Source organism: Triticum dicoccoides, chromosome 4A, assembly GCF_002162155.2.
Source record: "Triticum dicoccoides isolate Atlit2015 ecotype Zavitan chromosome 4A, WEW_v2.0, whole genome shotgun sequence".
NCBI classification, from domain to species: Eukaryota; Viridiplantae; Streptophyta; class Magnoliopsida; order Poales; family Poaceae; genus Triticum; species Triticum dicoccoides.
The window spans coordinates 98,376,315-98,401,870 of record NC_041386.1 but is presented as its reverse complement, the minus strand read 5'-3'; the positions used below and the strand labels follow the sequence as shown (position 1 = coordinate 98,401,870).

Genomic DNA, 25,556 nt, shown 5'->3' with positions numbered 1-25,556 from the left:
AACTAACTCGGGTGTCTTATGGTAGTGCACCCTTTTACTTCGGACTGGGTGTATATACTGAGCCGGATTATCCCAAAATTTCATTTCGGTTTTCCAGGCGCTTTCCATCACGCGGTAATTTCGTATTATGGACGCCAAGTCAACGAAGCGTGATATGTCACGGTGACTCAAGGCGTTAAGGATTCCCTTGTCCGTGCAATTATTGCAGAAAAATGAGACTGTGTCTTCCTTGCGATAGTCCTTAACCTTGTTCATCACAAGGAGGAATCTGGCCCAATAATGATGTACTGTTTCACGGGGGCTCTTGCCTGATGTGTGAAAGATCGTTTATGTCTGGGTGGGTGGGTGGATTTGAGTCCGAGCCCCTACCCAATCTGAGACCCAGGGGCCGAGGAGCTTCCAATTTTGGAAGTTCGGATTTCGGAGTGTTGCCCGATAAGTCTGGCCCGCTGCCTGACTCTAGGTTCAGGGCTTGGGTGATGTCCTCCCGTGAACGGGTATCCGGCTCGGAGAGCTTAGGAATCTGGACATAGTTAGTCCTCAAGATAGAGGAAGAATCGCCGCATTGTTCCTCCACCACCGCAACATGATGGGTGACCGGTGGAGAGTTAATCTCCCTTTGATCGGGTTTAAGCCCAACCCGATCGTAGTCCGTAGCGACTCCCAAGGCGGCGATGCGATCCAAGAGCTTGTTTAGGGAAGAGACCTCCATTGGATCCATCTGCTCGGCGAATTCCGAGCCGACGTGGAGGCTGTTTTGATGACCTGAGAAGTCACCGTCGGTGCACCGGCCGAACTGGCGGTCATGATGAAACTGCCAAGCCGGAGAGTTTGGCCAACAGCCAGGGCTCCTCCGGCGGTAATGTTATTTTTAACAACGAGACGAGGCATCCTTCCTTACAGCGACGACACAGTGGAACTCTCAATGAAAGCACCAATGTCGGTGTCAAAACCAGCGGATCTCGGGTAGGGGGTCCCAAACTGTGCGTCTAAGGTGGATGGTAACAGGAAGCCGGGGACACGATGTTTTACCCAGGTTCGGGCCCTCTTGATGGAGGTAAAACCCTATGTCCTGCTTGATTATTCTTGATAATATTAGTAGTACAAGAGTTGATCTACCACAAGATCGGAGAGGCTAAACCCTAGAAGCTAGCCTATGGTATGATTGTCTATTGTCCTACGGACTAAAACCCTCCGGTTATATAGACACCGGAGAGGGCTAGGGTTACACAAGGTCGGCTACAAAGGAGGAGATATACATATCCGTATTGCCTAGCTTGCCTTCCACGCCAAGTAGAGTCCCATCCGGACACGGGACGAAGTCTTCAATCTCGTATCTTCATAGTCCAACAGTCCGGCTGTCCGGAGACCCCCTAATCTAGGACTCCCTCAAGCACCATCTCCTCTCAAACCCTAGTTCATCTCTTGTATCCAATTCTTATCTTTAAGTCCGGGATTGGTACCTGTGGGTTGCTAGTAGTGTTAATTACTCCTTGTAGTTGATGCTAGTTGGTTTATTTGATGGAAGATCATATGTTCAGATCCTATATGCATACTAATACCCCTCTGATTATGAACATGAATATGCTTTGTGAGTAGTTACGTTTGTTCCTGAGGACATGGGAGAAGTCTTGCTATTAGTAGTCATGTGAATTTGGTATTCGTTCAATATTTTGATGAGATGTATGTTGTCTCTCCTCTAGTGGTGTTATGTGAACGTCGAATACATGACACTTCACCATTATTTGGGCCTAGAGGAAGGCATTGGGAAGTAATAAGTAGATGATGTGTTGCTAGAGTGACAGAAGCTTAAACCCTAGTTTATGCGTTGCTTCGTAAGGGGTTGATTTGGATCCATATGTTTCATGCCATGGTTAGGTTACCTTAATACTTTTGTTGTAGTTGTGGATGCTTGCAATAGAGGTTAATCATAAGTGAGATGCTTGTCCACCCACATATCAGATTATCGAAGTACCGAACGCGAATCATATGATCGTGATGAAAACTAGCTTGATGATATTCCCATGTGTCCTCGGGAGCGCTTTTCTCTATATAAGAGTTTGTCCAGGCTTGTCCTTTGCTACAAAAAGGATTGGGCCACCTTGCTGCACTTTATTTACTTTTGTTACTTGTTGCTCGTTACCAATTATCTTATCACAAAACTATCTGTTACCTATAATTTCAGTGCTTGCAGAGAATAATTTGCTGAAAACCGCTTATCATTTCCTTCTGCTCCTCGTTGGGTTCGACACTCTTACTTATCAAAAGGACTATGATAGATCCCCTATACTTGTGGGTCATCATTGTCTTGCATGTGCTTATCTGCGGTGACAATGGGATATCACATGATCCACTTGATGTATGTTTTGGTGATCAACTTGCGAGTTCCGTGACCTCGTGAACTTATGCATAGGGGTTGGGACACGTTTTTGTCTTGACTCTCCGATAGAAACTTTGGGGCACTCTTTGAAGTTCTTTGTGTTGGTTGAATAGATGGATCTGAGATTGTGTGATGCATATCGTATAATCATACCCACAGATACTTGAGTTGACATTGGAGTATCTAGGTGACATTAGGGTTTTGGTTGATTTGTGTCTTAAGGTGTTATTCTAGTACGAACTCTATGATAGATCAAATGGAAAGAATAGCTTCATGTTATTTTACTACGGACTCTTGAATAGATCGATCGGAAAGGATAACTTTGAGGTGGTTTCGTACCCTACCATAATCTCTTCGTTTGTTCTCCGCTATTAGTGACTTTGCAGTGACTCTTTGTTGCATGTTGAGGGATAGTTATATGATCCAATTATGTTATTATTGTTGAGAGAACTTGCACTAGTGAAAGTATGAACCCTAGGCCTTGTTTCCTAGCATTGCAATACCGTTTGTGCTCACTTTTATCATTAGTTACCTTGCTGATTTATATTTTCAGATTACAAAAACCTTTATCTACCATCCATATTGCACTTGTATCACCATCTCTTCGCCGAACTAGTGCACCTATACAATTTACCATTGTATTGGGTGTGTTGGGGACACAAGAGACTCTTTGTTATTTGGTTGCAGGGTTGCTTGAGAGAGACCATCTTCATCCTACACCTCCCACGGATTGATAAACCTTAGGTCGTCCACTTGAGGGAAATTTGCTACTGTCCTACAAACCTCTGCACTTGGAGGCCCAACAATGTCTACAAGAAGAAGGTTGTGTAGTAGACATCAAGCTCTTTTCTGGTGTTGTTGCCGGGGAGGTGAGTGCTTGAAGGTATATCTTTAGATCTTGCAATCGAATCTTTTTGTTTCTTGTTTTATCACTAGTTTATTTTATAAAAGAGAAAACAAATGGAATTGTGTTTGCCTCATACGCTTCATTTTTTTAATATCTTTCGTGAGAATGATGGAAAGGAAAATTGTGCTCAAGTGCTAGAAGAAGAAGTCTCTAAAATGTTTGGCACTAAATCTTTGAATGATGAGCATGATTGCAATGTTGTTAGTATGAACTCCTTGAATATCCAGAGTACTAATGATGATTGCACTAGTCATAATGAAAATGTCTTTTATAAGCATGTCAATTTTTGTGGAGCGCATAGAGTTTGCAAGTACACACCAAATAAGGAAGATAGATTTTGCAAGAGGCATAAGTATTTAGAAACTAAATGGTTGCAAGAAAGGCTATATGCTTGTGCTGAAAATTTAAAATTTCTTTGCCATCCTTGTGAACTTTGCAATGAACATGATCATCTAAATCTCCAATGCAAATTGTTTCATGATCGTATCATGTCCAAAAATTGTGATGAATTGATTTCCCTTGCACATCATAATGAACTAGTTTGCTTGTGGGTTATGAAGAAATAAAACATTTAACCAGGAATCTTCCAGAGTTTGTCCTTGATAAAGTTCTTGATATTGATCTAGAGGACATTTATATGTATTGTGCGGTGAATGGCATTGAAAATCCTTATATTGCCAATTACATAAAGACAAGAAAACAAATAGAAGATGGAGAGAATACTAATGAAAGGGAAGAGACTTCCCAATATCCTTCTATTATTTCTTATGATGAGTCAGGTAACGAGTAGGAGCCTTCTATTCAACCAATCTCATTAATAAGGAGCTCTAAAAAGAAGATAAAACCCACACATGATGTGAAGAAAAACAATAGAAGACAGAGAATCAAAGGTAAAAATGTATCCCTCCCAAATAATGTTGCTCCTATTACTCATTGTGATGATGATAATTGTTATACTATTGGTGCTGTCCATACTATTAATGATGGGAGTGATTATGCTTATGATATGAAAAGGCCGAAGCTTGGGGATGCTATGTTATGAGAATGACATGTTTGAGAATGTATTTTCTGCAATTAATGTTTGTCCCAAGCTTGGGGATGCTATGTTTAATGAAGATGATATTTCTAGCCTCCCAAGTTTTGATATGCAAATTTGTTATGATGATAGCATGCCTCCTACTTATGATGATTATATTGATGAGAGTGGGTTTGGAAGAGTGTCAACTTCAGGAAGTAATGATCCCACTATTTTGCAGGATGTTGAATCTTATTTTGATAATTATGAAAGTGGATTTGGATAGGTCATGACTTTATTTAGTAATGATTCCATTATCTTGGAAGAGGTTTCAATCGATTATGATGAGAACAAAGTTGCTACTTATGATGATTATCGTGACGATACTTATGCTATAAAAAGTAATGATGATTATATTTATAAAACTTGTCATGATTATGATTACCCCTTTTCTTGTTGGAAATATGCCCTAGAGGCAATAATAAAAGCATTATTATTATGTTTCCTTGTTCATGATAATTGTCTTTATTCATGCTATAATTGTGTTATCCGGAAATCGTAATACATGTGTGAATAATAGACACCAACATGTCCCTAGTAAGCCTCTAGTTGACTAGCTCGTTGATCAACAGATAGTCATGGTTTCCTGACTATGGACATTGGATGTCATTGATAACGAGATCACATCATTAGGAGAATGATGTGATGGACAAGACCCAATCCTAAACATAGCATAAGATCGTATAGTTTGTTTGCTACAGTTTTTCCAATGTCAAGTATCCTTTCCTTAGACCATAAGATCGTGTAACTGCCGGATACGCAGGAGTGCTTTGGGTGTACCAAACGTCGCAACGTAACTGGGTGACTATAAAGGTATACTACGGGTATCTCCGAAAGTGTCTGTTGGGTTGACACAGATCAAGACTAGGATTTGTCACTCCGTATGACGGAGAGGTATCACTGGGCCCACTCGGTAATACATCATCATTATGAGCTCAAAGTGACCAAGTGTCTGGTCACGGGATCATGCATTACAGTACGAGTAAAGTGACTTGCCGGTAACGAGATTGAACAAGGTATTGGGATACCGACGATCGAATCTCGGGCAAGTAGCATACCGCTTGACAAAGGGAATTGTATATGGGGTTGCTTGAATCCTCGACATCGTGGTTCATCCGATGAGATCGTCGAGGAGCATGTGGGAGCCAACATGGGTATCCAGATCCCGATGTTGGTTATTGACCGGAGAGCGATCTCGGTCATGTCTACATGTTTCCCGAACCCGTAGGGTCTACACACTTAAGGTTCGATGATGCTAGGGTTGTAGGGATATGTATATGCAGTAACCAGAATGTTGTTCGGAGTCCCGGATGAGATCCCGGATGTCACGAGGAGTTCCGGAATGGTCCGGAGGTAAAGAATTATATATAGGAAGTGCTATTTTGGCCATCGGGACAAGTTTCGGGGTCACCGGTATTGTACCGGGACCACCGGAAGGGTCCCGGGGGGCCACCTGCCCCGGGGGGCCACATGGGTTGTAGGGGTGTGCGCCTTGGCCTATATGGGCCAAGGGCACCAGCCCCAAGAGGCCCATGCGCCAGGAGATCAAGAAAGGAAGAGTCCTAAAGGGGGAAGGCACCTCCTAGGTGCCTTGGGGAGGAGGGATTCCTCCCTTGGCCGCCGCCCCCCTAGGAGATTGCATCTCCTAGGGATGGCGCCCCCCCTAGGCTCCCTATATATAGTGGGGGAAGGAGGGACTCTCATACCACGCCTTTGGTGCCTCCCTCTCCCTCTCCAACACATCCTCCTCCTCCATAGTGCTTGGCGAAGCCCTGCCGGAGTACTGCAGCTCCACCACCACCACGCCGTCGTGCTGCTGTTGGAGCCATCTTCCTCAACCTCTCCTTCCCCCTTGCTGGATCAAGAAGAAGGAGACGTTACGCTGACCGTACGTGTGTTGAACGCGGAGGTGCCGTCCGTTCGGCGCTAGGATCTCCGGTGATTTGGATCACGTCGAGTATGCCTTCCTCATCCCCGTTCTTTGAACGCTTCCGCGCGTGATCTACAAAGGTATGTAGATGCAATCCAATCACTCGTTGCTAGATGAACTCTTAGATGGATCTTGGTGAAACCGTAGGAAAATTTTTGTTTTCTGCAACGTTCCCCAACAGTGGCATCATGAGCTAGGTCTATGCGTAGTTCTCTTGCACGAGTAGAACACAATTTGTTGTGGCTGTTGATGTTGTCAACTTTCTTGCCGCTACTAGTCTTATCTTGCTTCAGCGGTATCGTGGGATGAAGCGGCCCGGACCAACCTTACACGTATGCTTACGTGAGACCGGTTCCACCGACTAACATGCACAAGTTGCATAAGGTGGCTGGCGGGTGTCTGTCTCTCCCATTTTAGTTGGAGCGGATTCGATGAAAAGGGTCCTTATGAAGGGTAAATAGAGTTGACAAATCACGTTGTGGCTTTCACGTAGGTAAGAAAACGTTCTTGCTAGAACCCTATTTCAGCCACGTAAAACTTGCAACAACAATTAGAGGACGTCTAACTTGTTTTTGCAGCAAGTGTTTTGTGATGTGATATGGCCCAAGTTGTGATGAATGATGAATGATATATATGTGATGTATGAGATGTTCATGCTATTGTAATAGGAATCACGACTTGCATGTCGATGAGTATGACAACCGGCAGGAGCCATAGGAGTTGTCTTTATTTTTTTGTATGACCCGCGTGTCATTGAGAAACGCCATGTAAATTACTTTACTTTATTGCTAAACGTGTTAGCCATAGTAGTAGAAGTAATAGTTGGCGAGCAACTTCATGGAGACACGATGATGGAGATCATGATGATGGAGATCATGGTGTCATGCCGGTGACAAGATGATCATGGAGCCCCAAGATGGAGATCAAAGGAGCTATGTGATATTGGCCATATCATGTCACTATTATTATTTGATTGCATGTGATGTTTATCATGTTTTTGCATCTTGTTTACTTAGAACGACGGTAGTAAATAGGATGATCCCTCATAATAATTTCAAGAAAGTGTTCCCCCTAACTGTGCACCGTTGCGACAGTTCATTGTTTCGAAGCACCACATGATGATCGGGTGTGATAGATTCCAACGTTCACATACAACGGGTGTAAGACAGATTTACACGTGCAAACACTTAGGTTGACTTGACGAGCCTAGCATGTACAGACATGGCCTCGGAACACAGAAGACCGAAAGGTCGAGCATGAGTCGTATAGAAGATACGATCAACATGAAGATGTTCACCGATGTTGACTAGTCCGTCTCACGTGATGATCGGACACGGCCTAGTTAACTCGGATCATGTTATACTTAGATTACAGGAGGGATGTCTATCTAAGTGGGAGTTCATTGAATAATTTGATTAGATGAACTTAATTATCATGAACTTAGTCTAAAATCTTTACAATATGTCTTGTAGATCAAATGGCCAATGTTGTCCTCAACTTCAACGCGTTCCTAGAGAAAACCAAGCTGAAAGACGATGGCAGCAACTATACGGACTAGGTCCGGAACCTGAGGATCATCCTCATAGCTGCCAAGAAAGATTATGTCCTACAAGCACCGCTAGGTGACGCACCCGTCCCACAGAACCAAGACATTATGAACGCTTGGCAGACACGTGCTGATGATTACTCCCTCGTTCAGTGCGGCATGCTTTACAGCTTAGAACCGGGGCTCCAAAAATGTTTTGAGAGACACGGAGCATATGAGATGTTCGAAGAGCTGAAAATGGTTTTTCAAGCTCATGCCTGGGTCGAGAGATATGAAGTCTCCGACAAATTCTTCAGCTGTAAGATGGAGGAAAATAGTTCTGTCAGTGAGCACATACTCACAATGTCAGGGTTACATAACCGCTTGATTCAGCTGGGAGTTAATCTCCCGAATGATGCAGTCATTGACAGAATCCTTCAGTCGCTTCCACCAAGCTACAAGAGCTTTGTGATGAACTTCAATATGCAGGGGATGGAAAAGACCATTCCCGAATTATTTGCAATGCTGAAATCAGCAGAGTTAGAAGTCAAAAAGGAACATCAAGTGTTGATGGTGAATAAAACCACTAAGTTCAAGAAGGGCAAGGATAAAAAGAACTTCAAGAAGGACGGCAAGGGAGTCGCCGTGCCCGGCAAGCAAGCTGCCGGGAAGAAGCCAAAGAATGGACTCAAGCCCGAGACTGAGTGCTTTTATTGCAAGGGAAGTGCTCACAGGAAACGAAACTGCCCCAAATACTTAGCAGACAAGAAGGTCGGCAAAACAAAAGGTATATGTGATATACATGTAATTGATGTGTACCTTACCAGTACTCGTAGTAGCTCCTGGGTATTTGATACCGGTGTAGTTGCTCACATTTGTAACTCAAAGCAGGAGCTGCGGAATAAGCGGAGACTGGTGAAGGACGAGGTGACGATGCGCGTCGGGAATGGTTCCAGGGTCGATGTGATCGCCGTCGGCACGCTACCTCTGCATTTACCTACGGGATTAGTTTTAAACCTCAATAATTGTTATTTAGTGCCAGCTTTGAGCATGAACATTGTATCAGGATCTCGTTTAATTCGAGATGGCTACTCATTTAAATCCGAGAATAATGGTTGTTCTATTTATATGAGAGATATGTTTTATGGTCATGCTCCGATGGTGAATGGTTTATTCTTAATGAATCTCGAGCGTAATGCTACACATATTCATAGTGTGAGTACCAAAATATGTAAGGTTGACAATGATAGTCCCACATACTTTTGGCACTGCCGCCTTGGTCACATAGGTGTCAAACGCATGAAGAAGCTCCATGTAGATGGAATTTTAGAGTCTCTTGATTATGAATCATTTGACACGTGCGAACCATGCCTCATGGGTAAAATGACCAAGACTCCGTTCTCAGGAACAATGGAGCGAGCAACCAACTTATTGGAAATCATACATACTGATGTGTGCGGTCCAATGAGCGTTGAGGCTCGCGGTGGCTATCGTTATGTTCTCACCCTCACTGATGACTTGAGTAGATATGGCTATGTCTACTTAATGAAACACAAGTCTGAGACCTTTGAAAAGTTCAAGGAATTTCAGAGTGAGGTTGAGAATCAACGTGACAGGAAAATCAAGTACCTGCGATCAGATCATGGAGGAGAATACTTGAGTCACAAGTTTGGCACACACTTAAGAAAATGTGGAATAGTTTCACAACTTACGCCACCTGGAACACCTCGGCGTAATGGTGTGTCCGAATGTCGTAATCGCACTCTATTAGATATGGTGCATTCTATGATGTCTCTTACCGATTTACCGCTATCTTTTTGGGGCTATGCTTTAGAGACTGCCGCATTCACTTTAAATAGGGCTCCGTCGAAATCAGTTGAGACGACACTGTATGAATTATGGTTTGGGAAGAAACCTAAGCTGTCATTTCTAAAAGTTTGGGGATGCGATGCTTATGTCAAGAAACTTCAACCTGAAAAGCTCGAACCCAAGTCGGAAAAATGCGTCTTCATAGGATACCCTAAAGAAACTATTGGGTATACCTTCTACCTCAGATCCGAAGGCAAGATCTTTGTTGCCAAGAATGGATCCTTTGTAGAGAAGGAGTTTCTCTCGAAAGAAGTAAGTGGGAGGAAAGTAGAACTTGATGAAGTATTACCTCTTGAACCGGAAAATGGCGCAGCTCAAGAAAATGTTCCTGAGGTGCCTGCACCAACTAGAGAGGAAGTTAATGATGATCAAGATACTTCTGATAAAGCTCCTACTGAAATTCAAAGGTCCACAAGGACACGTTCCGCACCAGAGTGGTACGGCAACCCTGTCTTGGAAATCATGTTGTTAGACAACGGTGAACCTTCGAACTATGAAGAAGCGATGGTGGGCCCGGATTCCGACAAATGGCTGGAAGCCATGAAATCCGAGATAGGATCCATGTATGAAAACGAAGTATGGACTTTGACTGACTTTCCCGTAGAGCGGCGAGCCATAGAAAATAAATGGATCTTTAAGAAGAAGACATACGCGGATGGTAATGTGACCATCTATAAAGCTCGGCTTGTCGCTAAGGGTTATCGACAAGTTCAAGGGGTTGACTACGATGAGACTTTCTCACCGGTAGCGAAGCTAAAGTCCGTCCGAATCATGTTAGCAATTGCCGCATTCTATGATTATGAAATATGGCAAATGGACGTCAAAACGGCATTCCTTAACGGTTTCCTTAAGGAAGAATTATATATGATGCAGCCGGAAGGTTTTGTCGATCCTAAGAATGCTGACAAGGTGTTCAAGCTCCAACGCTCGATTTATGGGCTGGTGCAAGCATCTGGGAGTTGGAACATTCGCTTTGATGAGATGATCAAAGTGTTTGGGTTTACGCAGACTTATGGAGAAGCCTGTGTTTACAAGAAAGTGAGTGGGAGCTCTGTAGCATTTCTCATATTATATGTAGATGACATACTTTTGATGGGAAATGATATAGAACTCTTGGACAGCATTAAGGCCTACTTGAATAAGAGTTTTTCAATGAAGGACCTTGGAGAAGCTGCATATATATTAGGCATCAAGATCTATAGAGATAGATCAAGACGCCTCATAGGTCTTTCACAAAGCACATACCTTGATAAGATATTGAAGAAATTCAATATGGATCAGCCTAAGAAGGGGGTTCTTGCCTGTGTTACAAGGTGTGAAATTGAGCTCAGCTCAATGTCCGACCACGGCAGAAGATATAGAAGAGATGAGTGTCATCCCCTATGCCTCAGCCATAGGTTCTATTATGTATGCCATGCTGTGTACCAGACCTGATGTAAACCTTGCCGTAAGTTTGGTAGGAAGGTACCAAAGTAATCCCGGCAAGGAATACTGGACAGCGGTCAAGAATATCCTGAAGTACCTGAAAAGGACCAAGGAAATGTTTCTCGTCTATGGAGGTGACGAAGAGCTCGTCGTAAAGGGTTACGTCGACGCTAGCTTCGACACAGATCTGGATGACTCAAAGTGTCAAACCGGATACGTGTATATTTTGAATGGTGGGGCAGTAAGCTGGTGCAGTTGCAAGCAGAGCGTCGTGGCGGGATCTACATGTGAAGGGGAGTACATGGAAGCCTCGGAGGCAGCGCATGAAGCAATTTGGGTGAAGGAGTTCATCACCGACCTAGGAGTCATACCCAATGCGTCGGGGCCGATCAAGCTCTTCTGTGACAACATTGGAGCTATTGCTCTTGCCAAGGAGCCCAGGTTTCACAAGAAGACAAGGCACATCAAGTGTCGCTTCAACTCCATTCGTGAAAATGTTCAAGATGGAGACATAGATATTTGTAAAGTACATATGGACCTGAATGTAGCAGATCCGTTGACTAAACCTCTCCCTAGAACAAAACATGATCAACACCAGAATTCCATGGGTGTTCGATTCATCACAATGTAACTAGATTATTGACTCTAGTGCAAGTGGGAGACTGTTGGAAATGTGCCCTAGAGGCAATAATAAAAGCATTATTATTATATTTCCTTGTTCATGATAATTGTCTTTATTCATGCTATAATTGTGTTATCCGGAAATCGTAATACATGTGTGAATAATAGACACCAACATGTCCCTAGTTAGCCTCTAGTTGACTACCTCGTTGATCAACAGATAGTCATGGTTTCCTGACTATGGACATTGGATGTCATTGATAATGAGATCACATCATTAGGAGAATGATGTGATGGACAAGACCCAATCCTAAACATAGCATAAGATCGTATAGTTCGTTTGCTAGAGTTTTTCCAATGTCAAGTATCCTTTCCTTAGACCATGAGATCGTGTAACTCCTGGATACCGTAGGAGTGCTTTGGGTGTACCAAACGTCGCAACATAACTGGGTGACTATAAAGGTATACTGCGGGTATCTCCGAAAGTGTCTGTTGGGTTGACACGGATCAAGACTGGGATTTGTCACTCCGTATGACGGAGAGGTATCACTGGGCCCACTCGGTAATACATCATCATTATGAGCTCAAAGTGACCAAGTGTCTGGTCACGGGATCATGCATTACGGTACGAGTAAAGTGACTTGCCGGTAACGAGATTGAACAAGGTATTGGGATACCGACGATCGAATCTCGGGCAAGTAGCATACCGATTGACAAAGGGAATTGTATACGGGGTTGCTTGAATCCTCGACATCATGGTTCATCCGATTAGATCATCGAGGAGCATGTGGGAGCCAACATGGGTATCCAGATCCCGCTGTTGGTTATTGACCGGAGAGCGATCTCGGTCATGTCTACATGTTTCCCGAACCCGTAGGGTCTACACACTTAAGGTTCGGTGACGCTAGGGTTGTAGGGATATGTATATGCAGTAACCCGAATGTTGTTCGGAGTCTCGGATGAGATCCCGGACGTCACGAGGAGTTCCGGAATGGTCCGGAGGTAAAGAATTATATATAAGAAGTGCTATTTCGGCCATCGGGACAAGTTTCGGGGTCACCGGTATTGTACCGGGACCACCGGAAGGGTCTCGGGGGTCCACCTGCCCCGGGGGGCCACATGGGCTGTAGGGGTGTGCGCCTTGGCCTATATGGGCCAAGGGCACCAGCCCCAAGAGGCCCATGCGCCAGGAGATCAAGAAAGGAAGAGTCCTAAAGGGGGAAGGCATCTTGGGGAGGAGGGATTCCTCCCTTGGCCGCCGCCACCCTAGGAGATTGCATCTCCTAGGGCTGCCCCCCCCTAGGCTCCCTATATATAGTGGGGGAAGGAGGGCCTCTCATACCACGCCTTTGGTGCCTCCCTCTCCCTCTCCAACACATCCTCCTCCTCCATAGTGCTTGGCGAAGCCCTGCCGGAGTACTGCAGCTCCACCACCACCACGCCGTCGTGCTGCTGTTGGAGCCATCTTCCTCAACCTCTCCTTCCCCCTTGCTGGATCAAGAAGAAGGAGACGTTACGCTGACCGTACGTGTGTTGAACGCGGAGGTGCCGTCCGTTCGGCGCTAGGATCTCCGGTGATTTGGATCACGTCGAGTACGCCTTCCTCATCCCCGTTCTTTGAACGCTTCCCCGCGTGATCTACAAAGGTATGTAGATGCAATCCGATCACTCGTTGCTAGATGAACTCTTAGATGGATCTTGGTGAAACCGTAGGAAAAGTTTTGTTTTCTGCAACGTTCCCCAACATTTCTGAACATTACTCTTTTAATATGGAAACAATTTATAGTATTCGAGTTTCTTATGATACTCCCACTATTCCGAATGAGAAGAATTTTGCTTATGTGGAGAGTACTAAAATTTCTATGCTTGTAGATCATGAAAAGAATGCTTTATGTGATAGTTATATTGTTGAATTCATTCATGAAGCTACTGAAAATTATTATGAGGGAGGAATATATGCTTGTAGAATTGCAATAATATCAAGTTTCCTCTCTATGTGCTTAAAGTTTTGAAGTTACACTTGTTTTGCCTTCCTATGCTAGTTGATTATTGTTCCCATGAATTGTTTGATCACAAAATCCCTATGCATAGGAAGTGGGTTAGACTTAAATTTTCTAGTCATATTCTTCATGATTCTCTCTTTATGTTTCAATTCTTATCTTTTATGTGAGCATCGTTGAAATCATCATGCCTAGCTAGGGGCGTTAAACGATAGCGCTTGTTGGGAGGCCACCCAATTTTATTTTTGTTCTTTGATTTTTGCTCATTTTTAGTAATAAATAATTCATCTAGCCTCTGGTTAGATGTGGTTTTATGTTTTAATTAGTGTTTGTGCCAAGTAGAACCGTTGGAAAGACTTGAGGGAAGTTCTTGCGATCTTGCTGTAAAAACAGAAACTTTAGCGCTCACGAGATTAGCTGCCATTTTTTACTGGAGAGTGCTATTTTGTTAATTCTTTTTGAAGATGATTAATAGATAAATTCCTCACATACATAAATTTATTTTAGAATTTTTGGGGTTCCAGAAGTGTACGCTTGATTCATATTACTACATATTGTTCTGTTTTTGACAGATTCTGTTTTCATTGTGTTGTTTGCTTATTTTGATGAATCTATGAGTAGTATCGGAGGGTATGAACCATAGAGAAGCTGGAATACAGTAGATATTACACCAATATGAATTTATAATGAGTTCGCAACAGTACCTAAGTGGTGATTTATTTTCTTATACTAACGGAGCTTACGAGTTTTCTGTTAAGTTTTGTGTTGTGAAGTTTTCAAGTTTTGGGTAAAGATTTGATGGACTATGGAATAATGAGTGGCAAGAGCCTAAGCTTGGGGATTCCCAAGGCACCCCAAGGTAATATTCAAGGACAACCAAGAGCCTAAGCTTGGGGATGCCCCGGAAGGCATCCCCTCTTTCGTCTACGTTCATCGTTAACTTTACTTGGAGCTTTATTTTTATTCACCACATGATATGTGTTTTGTTTGGAGCGCCATTTTATTTTATTTTGTTTTGCTTGCTATTTGAATAAAATACCAAGATCTGAAATTATTAAATGTTAGAGAGTCTTCACATAGTTGCATAATTATTCGACTACTCATTGATCTTCACTTATATCTTTCGTAGTAGTTTGTCATTTGCTATAGTGCTTCACTTATATCCTTTTGGAGCATGGCGGTGGTTTTATTTTGAACAAATAGATGAACTCCCGTGCTTCACTTATATTATTTTGAGAGTATTTTAGAACAGCATGGTAATTTGCTTTTAGGCATAATAAAAACTTTCATATAGAGTACATTGAATACTATGAGAAGTTTGATACTTGATGATTGTTTTGAGATATGGAGACGGTGATATTAGAGTCATGCTAGTTGAGTAGTTGTGAATTTGAGAAATACTTGTGTTGAAGTTTGTGATTCCCGTAGCATGCACGCATGGTGAACCGTTATGTGATGAAGTCGAAGCATGATTTATTTATTGATTGCGTTCCTTATGAGTGGCGGTCGGGGACGAGCGATGGTCTTTTCCTACCAATCTATCCCCATAGGAGCATGTGCGCAGTACTTTGTTTCGATAACTAATAGATTTTTGCAATAAGTATGTGAGTTTTTTATGACTAATGTTGAGTCCATGGATTATACGCACCCTCACCCTTCCACCATTACTAGCCTCTCTAGTACCGCACAACTTTCGCCGGTACCATAAACCCACCATATACCTTCCTCAAAACAGACATCATACCTACCTATTATGGCATTTACATAACCATTCCGAGATATATTGCCATGCAACTTTCCACCGTTCCGTTATTATGACACGCTCCATAATTGTCATATTGCTTAGCATGATCATGTAGTTGACATCGTATTTGTGGCAAAGCCACCATTCATAATATTTTCATACATGTCACTCATGAGTCATTGCACATCCCGGTACACCGCCGGAGGTATTTATATAAAGTCATATTTTGTTCTAAGTATTGAGTTGTAATTCTTGAGTTGTAAGTAAAAAGAAGTGTGATGATCATCATTATTAGAGCATTGTCCCAGTGAGGAAAGGATGATGGAGATTATGATTCCCCCACAAGTCGGGATGAGACTCCGGATGAAAAATAAAAAAAGAAGAAGAAATAAGGCCCAAATAATAAAATGAGAGAAAAAGAGAGAAGGGACAATGTTACTATCCTTTTTCCACACTTGTGCTTCAAAGTAGCACCATGATCTTCATGATAGAGAGTCTCCTATGTTGTCACTTTCATAAACTAGTGGGAATCTTACATTATAGAACTTGGCTTGTATATTCCAATGATGGGCTTCCTCAAATTGCTATAGGACTTCATGAGCAAGCAGGTTGGATGCACACCCACTTAGTTTCTTTTGTTGAGCTTTCATACACTTATAGCTCTAGTGCATCCGTTGCATGGCAATCCCTACTCACTCACATTGATATCTATTGATGGGCATCTCCATAGCCTGTTGATATGCCTAGTTGATGTGAGACTATTTTCTCCTTTTTTTCTTCTCCACAACCACCATTCTATTCCACCTATAGTGCTATGTCCATGGCTCACGCTCATGTATTGCGTGAAGATTGAAAAAGTTTGAGAACATAAAAAGTATGAAACAATTGCTTGGCTTGTCATCGGGGTTGTGCATGATTTAAATATTTTGTGTCATGAAGATAGAGCATAGCCAGACTATATGATTTTGTAGGGATAACTTTCTTTGGCCATGTTATTTTGAGAAGACATGATTACTTTGTTAGTATGCTTGAAGTATTATTATTTTTATGTCAATATTAAACTTTTGTCTTGAATCTTATGGATCTGAATATTCTTGCCACAATAAAGAGAATTACATGGATAAATATGTTAGGTAGCACTCCACATCAAAATTCTATTTTTATCATTTACTTACTCGAGGACGAGCAGGAATTAAGCTTGGGGATGCTGATACGTCTCCAAGTATATATAATTTTTGATCGTTCAATGCTATTATATTATCTATTTTGGATGTTTATGGGCTTTATTATACACTTTTATATTATTTTTGGGACTAACCTATTAACAGGAGACCCAGCCCAAATTGTTGTTTTCTTGCCTATTTTAATGTTTTGAAGAAAAGGAATATCAAACGGAGTCCAAACGGAATGAAACCTTCGGGAGAGTTATTTTTGGAACGGAAGCAATCCAGGAGACTTGGAGTAGACGTCAGGGAAGCTTCGAGGTGGCCACGAGGCAGGGAGGCACGCCTGCCCCCCTGGGCGCGCCCCCACCCTCGTGGCTCCCCTGACCGACTTCTTTCGCCTATATATGTCCATATACCCTAAAAACATCGAGGAGCGGAATAGATCGGGAGTTCCGCCGCCAGAAGCCTCCGTAGCCATCGAAAACCAATCTAGACCCGTTCTGCCACCCTGCCGGAGGGGGGAATCCCTCTCCGGTGGCCATCTTTATCATCCCGGCGCTCTCCATGACGAGAAGGAAGTAGTTCACCCTCGGTGCTGAGGGTATGTACCAGTAGCTATGTGTTTGATCTCTCTCTCTCTCTCGTGTTCTTGAGGTAGTACGATCTTGATGTATCGCGAACTTTGCTATTATAGTTGGATCTTATGATGTTTCTCCCCCTCTACTCTCTTGTAATGGATTGAGTTTTCCCTTTGAAGTTATCTTATCGGATTGAGTCTTTAAGGATTTGAGAACACTTGATATATGTCTTGCATGTGCTTATCTATGGTGACAATGGGATATCACGTGATCCACTTGATGTATGTTTTGGTGATCAACTTGCGAGTTCCATGACCTCATGAACTTATGCATAGGGGTTGGCACACATTTTCGTCTTGACTCTTCGGTAGAAACTTTGGGGCACTCTTTGAAGTTCTTTGTGTTGGTTGAATAGATGGATCTGAGATTGTGTGATGCATATCGTACAATCATACCCACAGATACTTGATGTGACATTGGAGTATCTAGGTGACATTAGAGTTTTGGTTAATTTATGTCTTAAGGTGTTATTCTAGTACGAACTCTATGATAGATCGAACGGAAAGAATAGCTTCATGTTATTTTACTACAGACTCTTGAATAGATCGATCAGAAAGGATAAATTTGAGGTGGTTTCGTACCCTACCATAATCTTTTCGTTTGTTCTCCGCTATTAGTGACTTTGGAGTGACTCTTTATTGCATGTTGAGGGATAGTTATATGATCCAATTATGTTATTATTGTTGAGAGAACTTGCACTAGTGAAAGTATGAACCCTAGGCCTTGTTTCCTAGCATTGCAATACCGTTTGTGCTCACTTTTATCATTAGTTACCTTGCTGTTTTTATATTTTCAGATTACAAAAACCTTTATCTACCATCCATATTGCACTTGTATCACCATCTCTTCGCCGAGCTTGTGCACCTATATAATTTATCATTGTATTGGGTGTGTTGGGGACACAAGAGACTCTTTCTTATTTGATTGCAGGGTTGCTTGAGAGAGACCATCTTCATCCTACGCCTCCCACGGATTGATAAACTTTAGGTCATCCACTTGAGGGAAATTTGCTACTTTCCTACAAACCTCTGCACTTGGAGGCCTAACAACATCTACAAGAAGAAGGTTGTGTAGTATACATCATCGTACAACTAGATATACTACGAATCTAACCAAGAATGAGGACATCTAGGCTAAGGACATGATTGTTGGGGAACGTAGCAGAAATTCAAAATTTTCCTACGTGTCACCAAGATCTATCTATGGAGAGACCAGCAACGAGTAGAAAGAGAGTGCATCTACATACCCTTGTAGATCGCTAAGCGGAAGCGTTCAAGTGAACGGGGTTGATGGAGTCGTACTCGTCGTGATTCAAATCATCGATGATCAAGTGCCGAACGCACGGCACCTCCGCGTTCAACACACATACAGCCCGGTGACGTCTCCCAAGCCTTGATCCAGCAAGGAGAGAGGGAGAGGTTGAGGAAGACTCCATCCAGCAGCAGCACAACGGCGTGGTGGTGGTGGAGGAGCGTGGCAATCCTGCAGGGCTTCGCCAAGCACCGCGGGAGAGGAGGAGTACTTGTGAGAGGGGGAGGGCTGCGCCAGAACTTCGTGTATAGCTCCCATGCGCCTCCCCACTATATATAGGGGTGGAGGGGCTGGTTTCTTGCCCTCCAAGTCCATTGGGGCGTTGGCCATGGTGGGAGGAAAGAAATCTCATTATTTCCTTCCCCACCGATTGTTATCCCCCCTTTTTAGGGATCTTGATCTTATCCCTTCGGGATATGATCTTATTCCTTCTAAGGGGGGATCTTGGTGCGCCTTGACCAGGGGTGTGGGGCCTTGCCCCCACTACCCACGTCCATGTGGGTCCCCCCATGCAGGTGGGCCCCACTCCGGAACCTTCTAGAACCTTCCCGGTACAATACTGAAAAATCCCGAACATTTTCCGGTGGCCAAAATAGGACTTCCCATATATAAATCTTTACCTCCGGACCATTCCGGAACTCCTCGTGACGTCCGGGATCTCATCCGGGACTCCGAACAACATTCGGTAACCACATACAAACTTCCTTTATAACCCTAGCGTCATCGAACCTTAAGTGTGTAGACCCTACGGGTTCGGGAGACATGTAGACATGACCGAGACGTTCTCCGGTCAATAACCAACAGCGGGATCTGGATACCCATGATGGTTCCCACATGTTCCACGATGATCTCATCGGATGAACCACGATGTCAAGGACTTAATCAATCCCGTATTCAATTCCCTTTGTCTATCGGTATGTTACTTGCCCGAGATTCGATCGTCGGTATCCAATACCTTGTTCAATCTCGTTACCGGCAAGTCACTTTACTCGTTCCGTAACACATCATCCCGTGATCAACTCCTTGGTCACATTGCGCATATGATGATGTCCTACCGAGTGGGCCCAGAGATACCTCTCCGTTTACACGGAGTGACAAATCCCAGTCTCGATCCGCATAAAACAAAAGATACTTTCGGAGATACCTGTAGTGCACCTTTATAGTCACCCAGTTACGTTGTGACGTTTGATACACCCAAAGCACTCCTACGGTATCCAGGAGTTACACGCTCTCATGGTCGAAGGAAGAGATACTTGACATTGGTAAAGCTCTAGCAAATGAACTACACGATCTTTTGTGCTAGTCTTAGGATTGGGTCTTGTCCATCACATCATTCTCCTAATGATGTGATCCCGTTATCAACGACATCCAATGTCCATAGCCAGGAAACCATGACTATCTGTTGATCACAACGAGCTAGTCAACTAGAGGCTCACTAGGGACATATTGTGGTCTATGTATTCACACGTGTATTACGATTTCCGGATAATACAGTTATAGCATGAATAAAAGACAATTATCATGAACAAGGAAATATAATAATAATACTTTTATTATTGCCTCTAGGGCATATTTCCAACAATGATTCACCGCTTTGCCTTGCTCTTCCCCTTATCATCTCCGGGTCGAGGGTACTACATGGGAAAACGACATAGGGGGCGAGGGAAGACGACGTAGGGGTCTGTCAGAGCCGGAGGACCTACTGTCGAAGGAGTACGAGGAGCATGGGACCCCGGCGAGACGTCTCGTGACGGGACCTGCTATGTAGCGAGGCGACGGGCTTTGGCGGCGGCTGCCACTTTCTCAGCCACGCCCTGCTCGGACACCTCGATCCCCTTCAGCGATGCCTTCTCGTTCTTGCGACGACGGGTGCCCGCCTTCAGGAAGGTCAACAACCGGCAAGAGACCTCGTGAAGGACCTGGTCGTCGTCAGAGTCGGGCAATAGGCAGGTGTTGTGTGAACATCGACTGCATAACACCTCACCTATATGCGCCTAGAGGAGAGCATTGTGTTATAATAAGTTTACGATGTGAGGCCGAGTGATAGAAATCACCAATTCATAAGTTTGCAAGTTATGACATGAGGGGTGAATAAGGACCCTCGAAAAAGATATGCCTATGGTTGGGTGTTTACCTTAGTAAATCTTAGTTGTTGCAGCTTGCTCGCTAAGAGTACAATCATAAGTATGTGTGATTCAATGGGCTTGCAACACATAAATTTAGGCTTTATCCCTGCAAAACTGAATACCCAACAATAATCAATGCAAGCTGTGCATGGAGTTGACAACTATGTGATTATCCCGTAATCCTCAAGAACGTTTCATCATACTCCCCATTCCGCAATGTAGTGCATTTTTTTCCAAAATCAAACTTAGCAAACTTTGACCAAGTTTATAAAAAAACTATCTATATATATCTACAATATAAAACATGTATATTATGAAAATATAACTCATGATGTATCCAACAATATGTATTTAATACTCTAGATGTACCTATTTTTCTCTATAAATATGGTCAAAGTTTGTAAAGTTTGACTTTTGATAAAATTTATATGCACTACATTATGGAACGGAGGGAGTATGTAACATAACCGACTTATCCTTAACATTACTAGGGATTGGGCCACTTGTTGCACTCTTTTATATTTTGCTGATACTCACATACAGTTACCGTTTCACCATCACAAATCACAACAATGTCACACCATTTAGCATTGGAATTGAATCCTTGCTATTTTTTGCACTTATCATTTCCGTCAGCTCCTCATGGGATCGATACTTTTACGTAAAAGATCTACAATTGCCCCCTACACTTGTGGGGCATCAGGGGCTACTAACGACGTAACAAATCGGGTGTATCCAACCTCCTTGGAAGTCGGCCAATCAGGTCGGGAAGTTGGCCCATCAAGAGGCTCAACTTGTACTCCAAGACAAATACTACTAGATCTAGTAGGACTCTACAATGCAAACTGACTTGGGTCCATGTAACACTACCCCTTGTTCACCTATATAAGGGGAGGTAGGGGCCTGCCAAGTCAACATCTAATCTATCGACATGATCTCATACGAGACACCTATCAATACAATCAAACATGCAAGATGTAGGGTATTACTAAACCCGGGCAAAACACCGGGCAGGGCTGTGCCGGGCATGTAAAAGCCCGACCTTCCGTTCTCAAGCTCGACCCCGACTTGAAGCCCAAAGCCCGAAGTACACTGTTTTCAAGTCCAGGGCCTGCATGAAATGAAGCCCGAAGCCCGGCCCAATCGTTGTTTTCTAGTGTACACACGTGCAAGCCCGAGCCCGACCCGAACTACCTTTTGGGCTGTAAAACAAGGCCTGAGCCCGGCACGAACGACAAGCCAGGCCCGGCTCAGGCCGGGTGTCGATGCTAAAACTGGCGGATCTTGGGTAGGCGGTCCCAAGCTGGTGATCTAAGCACGATGGTAGCAGGGAAAGTAGGGACATGATATTTAACCCCAGGTTTGGGCCCTTTTGAGAAGGTAAAACCCTACGACCCACTCTGATATATTGATTGTGATGGGGTACAGAGCATAGTATGATCTACCTCGAGATCATATGAAGAAGTTCTAAGCTCTAAACCTTGTAATCGTGCCTCTACGGACTAAACCCTACGTCTTGTATAGGCACCGGGGGTATCTAGGGTTTACACATGGTCGGTTACAATCTAGGGTTAAACATGCCGATAGTTACACGCCTTGAAGCGTACGCCAAGTCTTTGGAGATTTTCATCTTGATTATGCCAAGGGACAGGGCGTGCATGGCCCATTCATCAGCTATTGACGTGTCCTCAGTCCGGCCCACAAGTGGCGGACCGACGTGGTAAGTACCCCTAGTCTAGGACACGGACACCGGGTTTTTCGGGCTGGTCGTCGGGCCGGGTTGTCCATGCCCGGGTCTAGGTATTACCTCCACCATGAGAACCTAAACCTAGGTAAACCTCGTCCATTGTATACCTTATCCTGATTCTCTATGCGTGCTTCGTCCCGTGAGCAACCCTATCAAGGGCTCTACCGGTTTTCTGTGTAATCATCATACTTGAATTGTTTCCTTTTTGGCATAACAATTTGAGATCAAGAAGTGGGCTGGATGTACCGTCGTCCCGGAGAAGCACCACATGGAAGCAAGTGATCACCGCCCGCTGTTCTTACATGTTTTCAATCCCCTTCGGAGCTGAATTTGACCACGAATCTGTTCTCCATGCAGCGCCATGCACGATGCATTGCCCATTCCGCGGGCACTGTTCGTCACTAGTTGTCGATACATTTATGGGTACGTAGTACCATTCACCCATTTTGCAGCCTTCTGTTCCACCAAACATAATAAAGACTTGCTAGTTGGGCGCGTGAATCATGAAGTCGTAACTGATAGCCTAATGCTTGAAACAAATATTTTCGTCTTCTCAATTTCCCTACTGTTGTTACAAATTGCCGCTGAGGTGATCTTCGGAGACCAAGCTCTACACGCCTGTGACCATGTGTCTACAAGAGCACATAGCCATGCCGAACTGAACTGGATGTTATTGCTGAAAAATCTTGTTGGACTCCTCTATCATTGATTTGAAAGGCCCAACCACACTGCATTAACCGGGAACGAGAAAGTAGCTAGACCGGCATCCATGATCACCGAAATGGGGCTTCTTGCTTGCTATTCGAACAAATTGAAGGCTGGTAGCTAGCGTGCCTTCATGACTAGGACAGTCATCTATACACGGACAGTAGCTACTGCTATAACACTAGCATCAACGAGGGTGAGGAGACAAGCGAGTCGAGAATGGCTTACCTCCAGCAAGCGCCGGCATGGTTCCTCTGGCTGGCCTCCCTCGGCGCGCTATACGTCTCGGCATTCTTGCCCCGCCTCCTCGTCTACCTCACGCACTGCCTGCGCCGGCCCGAGGACCTCCGCCTGCGCTACGGCACGTGGGCCGTCGTCACCGGCCCGACGTCTGGCATCGGCCGGTCCGTCGCCCTGGAGCTCGCACGCCGGGGCCTCAACCTTGTTCTGGTTGACCTCGACGCCGCCAATCTCCACGAAGTCTCCGGCACGATCATGTCTCGCCACGCCGTGCAGACCATGGCCGTGGTATTCGACCTCTCGCTCGTCTCCACTCCTAAAGGTATCATGCATGCATCTACTCAAGCATGACTTAACGCATGATATAGGACCAGGAGCGCATAGAAACAAACACTTGAACTTGATTACCGCCGTCTGTCATCGACCGGTGGCATGCATGCATGCAGGTGACGAGGCGTTGCGGCGGCTCCGGGATGCCGTGAAGAAGCTGGACGTGGGGATTCTGGTGAACAACGCCGGGATAGCGAAGCCGGGTGCGGTGTTCCTGCATGAGGCCGACGTGGAGGCGTGGGTGAGGATGATTCGCGTGAACCTGTGGGCGGTGACGGAGGTGACCGCCGCGGTGCTGCCCGGGATGCTGCGGCGGGGCAGGGGCGCCATCGTCAACATGGGATCGGCGTCGTCCGAGGGCATCAACTCCTTCCCCCTCCACACCATGTATTCCGCCACCAAAAGGTACGTACGTGTGATGAAGCATGCATCAAATCTTAGTCTCCAACTCCAACTCGCTCTATGTTCGTAAGTGAGAGTGACTTGCGTTTTCACATGTTAAAAATTGGTGCATTTCGATCGAGCAGGTACGTCGCTCAGTTCTCCAGGAGCCTTTACGTTGAGTACAAAAGCAAGGGGATAGATGTCCAATGCCAGGTACGTAGACGTAGTAGTACTACGTACTTAATTTCAACCGATCTGAATTTCTCACCGGCTCCAGAAACGGTTCCATCGGAACGTCGTGGGGTTGGATTAAATGCACATGCACGCGTTCTTGGCTTGCAAGATGCAACTATGCAAGTGGGGTGCAGTGGAATCAATTCAATGCACGTATGGTATGGTACTACGACCGTTTTTACGAGCAGTAAAAGAGGTCGTGTAATCTCGTGCAGGCGCCGTTCTTCGTGTCGACTACGATGGCTTCCGGCTTCGCCGCGGCCTGGCGGTCGTCGGCGTTGGTGCCCACAGCCGACACGTACGCGCGCGCGGCTGTGGGCTGGATCGGCAAGGGCGGCCCGCTCTGCGTGCCCAACCTCAGGCACCGGCTCCTGGGGTGGTATTTGGCCGCCGTGCCAGGCGGCGTGCAAGACTGGTTCTGCCTGCGCGAGAACCTGCGGCACAGAAAGATGCTCCGGAGCGCGAGATCGCCGAGGGCGTCAGCGTGCAGGCCGCATGGACATGGGATACCATCCATTGAGTAGGCGCTCTGCATTGTTTCGAAACTCTCTGGATTGTAATGCATGCCAGTTATTCTATCGGAAAAATATGAGTATCAGACATCACGAATCTGTTTCTTACTACATATGTTACCCTAGATTTCGTTATTAAAGAAGTACGTCCCACTTTCCCAGCTCAGTTGCAAAACCTCATTTGCTGCATGGAAAGCCCGAGCTTGATGCCAGTTGTAGACATGCACCACCGGGGCAATGGCAAGGAGAGAGGAGCTTGCCATTAGGACATTATTAGGACATTTGTGGCCTCGGTTTAATGTGTAATCTAGTCACCTAGTGTGCTCCTCTACTCCCACCCCACCCCAACTATACATATAATTCCTTTGTACTCGTCTGGTGTCTTAATTTAATATTCCCTCCGTTCCTAAATACTTGTCTTTCTAGTCATTTGAACAACTGACTACACACGAAATAAAATGAATGAATCTATACTTTAAAATATGTCTACATACATCTGTATGTAGTAGTCATTTGAAATGTCTAAAAAGACAAATATTTAGGAACGAAGGAAGTAGTCAGTAGGGGGCTCCCCTATTGTCCCAAAGCTCCAAAGAACAAAAGGAGAGAGGAGCTTGCGATGTTTTTGAGAACTTCCGTTCAGAGAAGAGGTTGAGCCGGTCGTCCGACGTACGTACTTGTTGGAAA

General features: G+C 44.5%; 1 protein-coding gene across 1 annotated transcript; it reads left to right on the top strand.

Annotated features, from left to right (window-relative positions):
• The first annotated feature begins 23,310 nt into the window (after positions 1 to 23,310).
• On the top strand, positions 23,311 to 25,254 carry LOC119285209 (very-long-chain 3-oxoacyl-CoA reductase 1-like). Its single transcript, XM_037564440.1, has 4 exons — positions 23,311 to 23,731; positions 23,856 to 24,144; positions 24,267 to 24,336; positions 24,573 to 25,254. The coding sequence occupies exons 1-4, from the start codon at positions 23,389 to 23,391 to the stop codon at positions 24,879 to 24,881; spliced, it is 1,011 nt and encodes a 336-aa protein (XP_037420337.1). The 5' UTR covers positions 23,311 to 23,388; the 3' UTR covers positions 24,882 to 25,254.
• The last annotated feature ends 302 nt before the right edge of the window (positions 25,255 to 25,556 follow it).